General features: G+C 50.6%; 1 protein-coding gene across 6 annotated transcripts in view; it reads right to left on the reverse strand.

Annotated features, from left to right (window-relative positions):
* Positions 1-11,514, reverse strand: part of ARNT2 (aryl hydrocarbon receptor nuclear translocator 2) — a 164,157-nt gene that overhangs the window by 135,746 nt on the left and 16,897 nt on the right. For all 6 annotated transcript variants that reach the window (XM_021718000.1, XM_008068945.1, XM_008068944.2 and 3 more), the window contains one exon: positions 10,768-10,815. In XM_021718000.1, the coding sequence (XP_021573675.1) occupies positions 10,768-10,815 (48 nt within the window). The remainder of the gene's footprint in view (positions 1-10,767; positions 10,816-11,514) is intronic.

Here is an 11,514-nt window from a genome sequence, read left to right on the forward strand (position 1 = left end):
GGGGGGGGGGGGGGCTGGAAGGGGTGGAGAGAGGAGCTGGGAGGGAGCTGGGCCTAATGGGTCTGGGTAGAGGAGGTGTACTCTGAGGAGGGGGTCAGCAGGGTCAAAGAAAGGCCTGGAAGAAGCGTTTGAGGATGGTGAGGAGACAGGCCTCGAGGAAAGTGCAGCAGTGGCTCTGGAGGAGAGGGGATGGGAGCATGAGACATCGGAGACCTTGCCAGACCACAGAGGGAAAGCTGTCATGGAGGCCGGGTAGGGACCATCCTTGATGCCCCAAGCCTCTGTGGCTGGCGCCCGGGGAGAGGCTTGAGGTGAGGGAGGAGGAAATGGAGGCTGAGAGCAGCAGGGAGCATCCTGAGGTCTGGTGCTCTCCTTGTACCTCCCAGGGATGATCCTCCGGCAGACTCACTGAATTGGGGGAAACTCCAGCCCCAGCATGAATGCTCCTGCTCCACAGAGCCGACACACCCGGGTAGGGGAGGGTGCGCACTCCCAGGAGAAATGGAAATCGGGCAGAGCTTGCTGACTGGGGGAGTTAAAGATAACCAGAGAGGAAGGGGGGTGGGGACCTGAGAGAGGAGGGGCAAGTGATGAAAAGGAGGGAGTGGGCAGGGATTCCTGAGATCACTAGCTCATGCAAGAATCCGTCCCTGGAGGAGACACGGGGGTCCTCCCCTTTCTCTCCACAACTCCAAGATGGCAGCACACCCCAAACTGGGTCTTCACCAGCATCCCCCGCACCTGTGTCCTCAGCCAGAGGCTGTTCATGGGACAAGCATGGGGCAGCAGGAGAGCTCTTGGAGGCGAGGGGCTCTTGGAGGCGGGGGGTGAGCCCCACCTCACCAGCTCAGCTTCATCAAGGTCAACTGGGGTTCACAGGATCCAGAGACGGCTGTCTGGAGTTGCTGATGTGTGAGATGCCAGCAGGAGCCCTGACACTGACGGACCGGCATGTCTGAGGCAGGCCTCATGTGGCACGCCACCCCCTGCATGTTCCGGGGGCCCCCAGGAGGACGGGCTGCCTCTCATCCACCCACATCACCTGGAGCCTGCGTTCCCACTGCATTCTGGGATCACCCCCATCAGGCCCACCTGCTGCCCCCTCTATTCTAACACGTTCAGCTGCTCATCCGCCTCAGTGTCAGAAGAATGCCAAGTCCTCTCCTGCTCCTCCACCATTTGGCATGCATCGAATTGCTTCTTTCCCTCAAACTTCATGGGTCAAAACTCTAGCTGCTGTTTCCTGGTTCCCTAACACCCGTCCCACACCTACCGCCCTGTGGCCCTTGGCACTCGTCACCCTGCCTCTCACCACCTCCTTCCATCCCTCCTCTCCAGCCTCACCTCCCTCCAGTTTAGTCCTCATGCTGTGGCCAGACTGATATTTCTCAAAAGGCAAATCCAGCTCTTCCCTTGAATTCCTTCCCCGGTGCCTTCCAACCTACAGAGTCAAATCCAAACTCCCCAGCTGGTCACCGTGACCCTTGCTCCAACGCAGGACCAAGGCACATGAGGCAAAGAACTTGTACCATCTTGCCACATACCAGCTTTACAAAAATTTCAGTGTGTGTGTATGTGTGTGTGTGGGGGGGGACTTTATGAGGGTCTTAAATAGAGATCTGAAGCAATTTTACCTCAGTACTCAGGGAACTTGATTTGTGAGACAAGTGTATGAAGAAGACAACACCAGGACAACTGCTTAAAAACTGACTGCAATCACTGCCAAGTCCAGAAAGGGATCCAACTATTTTATATCTTATAACTAAGATGGAAAAAATTACCAGCAAACTGTCAAAATGGTTGAGCGATGCCAGTTACCAAGCAACAAGATTTGATACATAGTGACATATAATACGTATGTTGCATTTCATGTTGAAGGTTTCATGGAGGTTCATGGGGTGATGGAGGGTGTTGTCTTGTGAACAGAGAAGGACGTATCTCCAGGGCCATGCGTGCTGGGCCAAAGCCATCTCCTCCCCAAGGCGAGGGGACGATTTGGGGTCTGCTTGGAGGAGGAGCTGCAGGGTTGGGCCTGTGAACCTGGTGTCTGAGTTGCATGACCCTCACCTGCGTGTCAGGTGCTGAGTAATATCAATAAATAATTTATCTTACAAATACGGGAACAGGACCAGGGGTTCCACTGCAATGACAGCTGGGGACACAGGCAGAGCTGTCAGCTATGAAGACACATCTGCTGGGCCAAGAGGACCCAGAGCTAGACGGCCAGAAAACAACTGGGGAAATCAAGGTACAGAAAGAATACGTGCAACTAACTATACACTTTCTTTCCTACTTCTGCTGCAAAGGGGGAACTCCTAAGTTTAATCAGACCAGTGAGGTACAAGCCTTTCTCAATTAAATACAAAAAAAGAGGAGAATCTTACAAATCTCAGTAAAGATCATCCTTAAACCGTGTAGCTGGCCGTTGAGTCTCCAGTGTCCCCTGGGAAGGGAAACACAGACCCAATGCAAGCAGACTGCATAAGACAGTCCCATGCTGGGGACACCCCTGTCACAGCAGGGGCCAAGCTGCGAGGTCTGGGAAGTACAATGCTGGGTGCTGGGGACAGGCACAAGATGCAGCAAACAGTTCCCAGACCAGCAGGGGCAACAGAGAGTGAGCAGGTGCTGACCAATCTCTGTGTCATTCCCATGTACCTAGAAGGTCAGGAGAGGGCATGTGAGGATGTGTGCTGGAGCAAGCTTCCTGAGCAGAAGTCCATGGAAATACTAGGAAACCTGAGGACTTGAGCCATGGAAAGCCTCCATGCAGGCCCAGCTGAGGCCTACTGCAGCCTCTCCTTGCTCATGTCAAGGCAACCAGCCGTGGACACCTAGAGGCAGCAGGTGACAGACACAGGAGGCCATCAGAGACACAGCCAGGCCTGGCTCTAGCCAGGCCACCTATGCTGTCATAGTTGAAATCTGAGAAGTTAGCACTCAAAACAATACCACTGGTCCCTACCCCTCACCACCAGCTTCATAGCTATATGGGTACACACGTGCGGTGTAGCCTCGTTACAGCTGGCACCAGGACCTTTGTCTGTGACACCCCAGCCTCCCTTCCTACCTCCTGAAATCCACGCCCCTCCCCAGACCACTGGACCTCAACAAGAGACCTGTTGAACACAGGTTCTCCCTCACTTGTGTAGGCATCGCCAAGGAGCTGTCACCTTCAAAGCCATCAGGCCTCGTGCAGGGCGAGGTCTGTGTGAATTTCCCCAGATAGCGTCAGAACTGGAAAGCGGGTCACCAGGAGTTATTTCCTTTTCAGAACTCACCCAGCAATAAGCTCTGCTCTTGGACAATTCACCGAACTGTGTGTGCCCCAAATTACTGGCCAGACGGACAAGGCTTTTGGCCTGCAACTCCTGATCCAGTAAAGGGCTTTAACACTTCTCTTGTAAAAGAAGTTGATTAGGTATCTGCAATCCCAGTGCTCTGGGAAGCCAAGGTGGGAGGATTACTGGAGCCTAAGAGTTCAAGAAGAGCCTAGGCAACATAGCAAGACCTCATCTCTACAAAAAAATTTAAAAAAAATTAATCGGGCATAGTGGCAAGCGCTTATAGTCCCAGCTACTTCAGAGGCTAAGGAGGGAGGATCACCTGAGCCCAGGAGGTCGAAGTTGTGGTGAGCCATGATCATGCCATTGAACTCTAGTCTGGGCCACAGAGTGAGACCCTGACTCAGAAAAAAAAAAAGGAAAGAGGAGGCATCAATCCCCTTTTCCCCTGCTACTACTGATTTCCCTCTCAGAGTTGACCAGCCAGTATGGAGTCAAGAGCTGTGGGGAGAGGATCTGTGTAGAGGCACATCCCATCTCAGAGGCAGGGAGAACCATCCAGGCCAAGAGTGGCTGTGGAGGGAGGGGGTCTACACACAAGCCCCTTCTCGCTGTCAGCAGCCTCTGGTGCAGTATCAGCCACAGGTTGGCTCTGGCCCGTCCTCCCAGACACCCAGGTGGGAACACTGAATCTTGCCAGGCTTTCGAAGTATATCCCTCTTGTCCAGCCCCTCCCAGACAGCATGGAAGGCTGTTGTAAGAGTCTTAAAGGCCAGAGGAAAGCCATTTCAGGAAGCCCCATGGAGGCTGGTCATAAGCCTGCCACTAAGGCATAACCCACTGGGCTATTTTTCCAGCTTGAAAAGCATCTCCAGGAAGGGCAAAGGGTGTTCATTCTTGGGAAGGAGATGGGCGCCCTGCTCCCTAGTAGCTGTCCAAGACATGGATCCTACAAGGCAACTACAAGGTACCCATGTGTCCAGACTGAGTACGAGACTACCTGAAACACAGGGGGTTGAGAAAGCCCAGATCTTCCCACGAGGCACCCAGGCCCAGTGCTTCTGATAATCCCCCATCCTGCAAGTTTCTAGAGCAACTTACAGCTTTCCAGGTGCTCTCCCAGCTCTGACTACATTTGATCCTCATGACCACCCTGTAAGGAAACAGCTCCTCTCTTTATGGAAGAGGATCGCGGGTTTCCAAGGGTCACACTGACTTACCTGCCCAACGCCTGCTGCATCTCTCTCACCACCTCCCATCAGCAGAGTGCTAACTGGTCCTAGGCTCAGAGCCAGAATGCCCAGATAGGCTGAGGGGCAAAGATATTTAAGGCTTTATGGAAGACAAAAACACCTGGGAGCTTCATTGTGACAGCTCAGGACCACTTCTGACCCCAGAAATGATTTCCTCCCCGCTCTCCCAAAAACCCTAGTGTTACCCAGGTTCCAGCATTTCAAATCAAGGTGAACCTCTCCAGCAGAAAAATAGAAGGGGCTGGGGTGGCTGAACACGGCAACAAAGGCATCAAGTTGCAGGCCTGTCACGTGACAGGCAAACATCTCAGATAGAGAAATCACTGATCCCAATCAGCATGGTGTTAGAGACACCCCTCCTAAAAAACCACTGCATTCCAGTGCGTTCTCATCCTAACCCTGACCCTCACCCACTGAGGCAACATGGATTTTTTGTACTCATGGACTACACTGTACTAAGTTCTACCCAACTTCTCTGCAACACGTTTCTGGTTTGTACAAACTGAGAATGTCAAGGCAGGGAGAAAGGGGAAAGTTTGGAAGTGTTCAACTTGGGGGTTTGCTCTGCAGTGTCTTAAAGGCTCAGGTGAGTCTCTTCCTGCTTTAAAGGGATCTTGCATGGCCCATCCAGTGTCCCACACACAGTGACTGATAAGATCAGGTCAAACCAAAAAGGGCAATCCTTGCTACTACCTGGTCATCCTCTCTGCATCAGAAGCACTTCGAGCATCTTCCCACTTAGAAACGCTCTATAAACTAAGATGCACAGACTAAGAATTCTGGGAACCCTTTATTTCTGCCGGGAAAGCTCTCTGTGAGACACATGTACCTAGCACATTTTCCTTATCAATGGGATTTTGATCATTATATCTATACACAAAACAGGAAAGACGAAAACGAAAACATTGCCACAGCCTATAAAACTGGGGGGAAAATGCCTAAAGTTTAAATGCCTCCCAAAACATAAAGGGAAGTATCAAATGGGTGTGATGGGAAACAAAAGGTCAGCTCTGTGGAAGCTTTCCTATTATGAATATCTTTACTTTTAGATAATTTTAGAGGTGCACCATCTAAATCCTACAAAATAAAAGGAATAATTTTAGACTGGTGCAAGTGGGTGCTACAATCTCACCAAGGGACAGCCAATGGTGTGGTCCCTTAGAGCCATTCCCAGAAAGGATAGAGAGCAGTCAGCAAGCCCATTAACCAGGACTTCTGAATTCAAGTTCTTGGGAAGACCCAAGCACTGGAGCTGAATCCACAATAATAGACATGAGAACTCCTTGAAGGCCTTCTGGGTTTTTTGAAAAAGGATTCAGAGTAAGTCTGAACAAGGCAAAATCCAGGTTGATAACAAGCCATGACAATTAAAACCAAAGTTTGGAAGTGCATACTCAGTTGTTCTTAAGTTGTAAACCTAACATTAAAAGATATTTCCATTAGGTATGTTTCCTCTCTTGTTTTCATGAAATACTACGCACATACATATATGCATGTAAGTCACACAAAGAGCACGGTGTGTAACTTTGATTCTGTTGATGACGGCTCCCGGATGTTAGCTGTCCTCCCTATGAAACAATATTCAAGATGCCACAACACACTGGTGGTAGCTGACCCCAGCTACAGGCACAGGAAGGAGTCCTGGGACTCCCTAGAAAACACATCAGCCCTGGGGCTGTTAACATGGGACAAAGCTCCTGAATCGCTCAGTGCCATGAAAAGGGTTTTCTCCTTAAGTGTGGGGATGCAGCATGCACTGGGCAGGATGGACATTCACCTCCCAGGGGGACCAGGACCATCCACGCAGGGACAGCGACAGGAGGGGATCTGTGCTGACTGTTCTGAAGGAGGGTGTAGCACCACCCCCAGCTGCCAGGGAGATGTGTCTTTGCACAAATGCTTTCTGGTGTGTCATCACAGTTTCCCTGGCGATGAATTCACCACCGCCCGCTGTTTGGATCGGCGACTTGATAACTGGGATTCCAGGAGGCAGGAGGGAGGGCAAGTCACACACTCCAAGAGAGGCTGTCTCTGCATCCTCACTCCTCATTCCTTCGGCAAAAAGTCCTCCCCCTCTGAAGCTCATGCCATCTGTCTCTACCACTCGCCAGGCTCTTTGTCATTGTCACCACTGGCTTCCCACCCCGAGCTCTCTGCACCCAGCACTGACAGCCTCAGCACACAGTGGGCGCATACCCCACCTGTCCATCCCCCCACGGCCTCTTCTCCCAGGGTCCCCCCTCCTCTGGACCTTAGCCAGCCTCTCCCAGGGTGGCGACTTCCCACTGCTTGACCACAGCTTCCTGCCTGCCCAGCCCTCTCAGACTCCCACAACTTTAGACCTATTCTTGGGCCCCTTTGACTTCCAGCCTCCGGCCTCCTTCACTTCCTCTCACGTCATCAACCCTCACTCTCACGGCTTCCTGGCTCCCAGCCTCCTTTGACTCCCTCTGCATTGGTGCCACAGCGTGGCCTCTTCAACCACCCTCCCTCCCATCAATGGCCTCCACCCCTGTGCTCCACAGCACCTGCCATAACTCGCCAACCCTGAGTCTCAAAAGTTCACATTCTCCTGTATCCAACCTCTGGGTATTGCTGGAGGGAAACTGTGCATTTATACAGGCCAGTGCCACATCACATGTAGGGCCTACAGTTTCCAATGGGGTTGAAGGTCTTGACATTTCTGCTTCAGTGAGTCTCCTGGGAATTCAACCTAGTGGCACACCAAACTCCCCTCCAGGCATACTCTTGAACCTCCACCCGCTGGACCCCTCTCTCCCCACCTCACTCTTGAGTCTTCCAGATCTCTGGCTATCTTCACTCTTTCCCCTCCTCATGTAGATGTGCTCACGGTCTACCCCCTCCCCAAGCTCCCAAGGTCCCCTTCCTTTTTGCCCCCCCCCCACTGCTCAGAGTTGTTCCCACACATCTCCATTTCCTCAGGTCCCAGTCAGTCCTCAGCCCACAGCAATCTAGCTTTTGTCCCCCCACCAGCCAGTCCTCACACCTGTGTGTGAGAGGAGGGAAAATGCTAATGTCAGCAGAGCCAAGTTCTATACATCACAGCTCCCAAAGCAGCATGAATCTTGTGTGACCTTGAGGGGTGGTGTAGGGGCGCACGAGCACTTCTGGCCCTGGAAGGCTAGATCCTGGAGTGCGTGTGCACATGTGTGTGTATGTGTGTGCACGTGTGTGCCTAAGGCCAGGCGGCAGTGAGCAGCTTCCTGTCTGCTATGCTGTTCCACCTGAGGCTTGCTGTGACGGGCTCTCTGGGAGAAGGCAAGAACCACGCCAAGTCAGCTGTGAGTGAGCTCCTGTGTGATGATATTTCCAAAATAAAAAATGGAGACAGGCACGGAAGGACATTTGAACTTGGAACCCCCCTTGAGAAAAGCTGGGAAAGCTAACTGCACACGCATCAAGGGACAGAAATCACAGCACAGCACCCTGCCTGGATTCTGAGGCAACAAACTGTGGTGGAGGCTGGTTTACAGTGCAGCCTCCAGCTCTTCCAGGGCCTCACCTGAAGGGGCTTCTCTTGACTGATTGTAAGAAGAGAAGCAGGAGACAAGAGAGGCCCCAGGCATGCTATCCCACCCCTGGCAGGTCTGAAGCTCACTCTCCACCCCTCCTCTGGACAGCAGCCACAGCCACTGCAGAGTGGAGGACAGAGGGGTAGGGGAGACTCACTTGTCTCCCAGTGCTGAGCAGCTCAGTTGCACCCACAGGCCCATCTGCCATGGGCACATCCGCCATCCTACTGTGATAGAGTTATTAAATGGCCCCCGGAGTCCTTCAGACTCAACTCTGTAAGTGACAGCAGATGTTAGAAGCACAGCCCATCTTTCTCTCTTATTTCTAACATGCAGGGCAAAGGATATGGTTCAGAGAAGCCTAAGTTTGAACCCTGACTCTATAAAAACTGACTCATAGACAGGTTCATGAGATAGTTACCCAGAGTGTAGAGTTTCTGTTTCCTGATGGCCGGGCCTCAGACAACGAGCTCTTTGTATCCCTGCACTGTTATTTCATCACTGACACTGATCTTCAATGTTAGGCAAATGTCACTCCTCATCGCTCTTCCTCTCCATGTTCTGAGACCCCAGGAGCCATCATTTCCTGAGGTTAACATGCTCTGGAATGTTATCTCAAGGGAGACTTTGATACTAGGAAATCAAAGCCATCGTTTCCTTACAAAGGGAGGCTGGGCACGGCAAACAGGAATGGAAGATGCATGCCCTTGCTTCTGAAGCTAGAAGCTAGCTCTGTGTCAGCAGTAAAGCCCTCCCTGCTATTAAAACACAACCTAAGAAATGGGCAGGAGCCAGGCGTGGTGGCTCAAGCCTGTAATCCTGGCACTTTGGGAGGCAGAGGCAGGAGGACTGTCTGAGCCCAAGAGTTCGAGACCAGCTTAAGCAATATAGCGAGACCTTGCCTCTACAAAAAATAAAAATAAAAAAAGTAGCCAGGCATGGTGGCATGTGCCTGTAGTCCCAGCTACTCAGAAGGCTGAGGTGGGAGAACCACCTGAACCCAGGTGGCAGCGGCTGTGGTGAACGGTGGTCATGCCACTGCACTCCAGCCTGGGCAAGAGTGAAACCCTGACTCAAGAGACCTCGACTCAAAAAAAAAAAAAAAAAAAAGGAAAGAAAGAAAGAGACTGATGTCTAAGCTGAGGTTCTGTCTCAACCAAGGGACAAACAGTACATGATTTTGCTGTTGAGACTCATATCTTGTTTTGATCAGAAACAACAAAGTCATTTGCGATCAAAATGTCTTCCATCTCCTGTCTACCATGTCACCCATAGCTGAAGCTGGAAGCCGGAAGGAAACGTCCTTGGGAGGAAAGTGTCTGGCATGATGAGAAGTTTACTATGGACTTGGAGACTCCAGGAACCCCGGAAAGTAATGAGATGCATGGCTCTCTTGTACTTGTGGGAAAGCATGTTTAACTCACAACCACAGCACACTTTGTAAGGGAGACATCACCAAAATTAACTGCCACGGGACAGTTTAGTGGGCTCACGTTTGAACATGAATGCCACTTTTCTAAAAACTTTTAACATAGCTGAGGCTGCTGGGCCACACTATGGACCACAGTTATGGAGAAAAGCACCCGTCACCTGTGACAAGTTTTCAAGTTCATCGACAATTGAGAATCAGGAAGGCTTGGAAGCTTGGCTGATGGGAAGGAATGCCAAGGCAGACCTTTCCAAAGTAAATTGGGTACAGACGGGAATTTTGTTCAGAATGATGGAATGATCTGTGCCTTTCTCTCAACATCTGCCAAACTTCCTACCATACCTTAAACAGAGTGAAAAACACACACACAAACATACAAGGAGTCATGGAGCTGGGCCTGCCTTACCCTTCATGTATGTTATGTGTATACCCTCATGGCACCCGAGATCCAGCATCCTTGTGAGGCAGTCTACACTCAGGACGGCCCCATGGAGACCAGCTTAAGATGCTGTCACGTGGCCAGTAGCAACATACTTCTTAGAAACTCAAAATCCAGTTTTATGTCCTGCCTCCAGAATAGGGTCACCCAGGTTTCTCCTATTTCTCCTCATTTTCCATGGTAGAAAAAAAGGAGCCGGGCTCTGTGGCTCAACCTATAATACCGCGCCTTGGGAAGCTGAAGTGAGTGAATTGAACCCGCGGGTTCGAGACCTGCCTGGGCAACTTGGTGAGACCTCATCTCTACAATAAAAATTAAAAAAAAAAAAAATGAGCCGGGCGTGGTAGCACGCGCCTATAGTTCCAGCTACTCGGAAGGCTGAGGCGGAAGGATCGCCGGAGACCAGCAGGTCGAGGCTGCGGTGGCCGGGAGCGGCTATTGCTCTCCAGTCTGGGCGACAGAGGGAGACTCCAACTCAAAAAAAAGAAAGAAAAAGAAAAAAAGGACTTATCTTGGTATTTTTTTTTCCAAACCTGAACTCTAGAGCTGTCTTTTAAAAAGGAATCCATCAAGATCAGCATTTGTTGTCTTAAAAAGCAAACAGAGTTAACGATTTTTAACTTAATCTTTTATAATCTAGGCTGGGATGGTTGCTTATAGCTAGCTGCCACTAGGCCAAATACTGCCATGGAATGAAGGACCAGAAAGAGGCTCAAGGTATAGACCGTGGCTTCTTCCATGACAAAAGACATTACATTCCAGAATATTTCAACCAGGTGATTGCTGGCTATCGGCTTCTTTATATCTAAGGGAAATAAAATACACTTACCTTGAAAATTTGCTGGGGCCTTCACCATCTTCATCATCAAAGTCCATTCTGAAAAGTTAAGGTCACAGTGAGCACTGATTATAGGCAGAACATTTTTACTGGGTAACATGAGCTCGGGAACAAAGGGAGTTTTATTCAGTCCGATGGCTATCATTGGTCCCAACCTTTGGCAGGGCAGCAAGCAGGATCTCGACACAGTCATCAAACAGGTTTGAGGCAGGAAGAGGCGAAAAGAAAGGTCTTCAACATAAGCACCATTAAGTCTATGGCTGGGAACGCTTAAGCGTCTACTCACCCCCCTAGAACACTTACATGCTCAGCTGTGGATGGAAAGGGTGATCTTCCTGGTCTCCGACCACCTTTGGGGACACCCACTCCCCTCCACCTCATCCATTCCACATTGAGACTTCCCTTTTTTTTTCTTTATTTTATGGTAATTAACAGTCTAGAAAAAGCTTAAGGGGTTTTGAAATCAGGAGGTTTTAGGAGTGATGAAGGGATTACAAGGCAAAGAACACAGACTACTGGTAAAGCTACTTGAGAACTTGGAAGGTCTTGATGAGTCAAAGTCAATAGGGCATATTTTTTTTTTTTGAGTTGGAGTCTCACTCTGTCACCCAGACTGGAGTGCAGCGGCCGCTCCCAGTCACCACAGCCTCGACCTGCTGGGCTCCGGCGATCCTTCCACTTCAGTCTTCCAAGTAGCTGGAACTACAGGCATGCGCTACCACGCCCAGCTAATTTTTT

Source organism: Carlito syrichta, unplaced genomic scaffold, assembly GCF_000164805.1.
Source record: "Carlito syrichta isolate Samal-C Ts95f unplaced genomic scaffold, Tarsius_syrichta-2.0.1 Scaffold311694, whole genome shotgun sequence".
NCBI classification, from domain to species: Eukaryota; Metazoa; Chordata; class Mammalia; order Primates; family Tarsiidae; genus Carlito; species Carlito syrichta.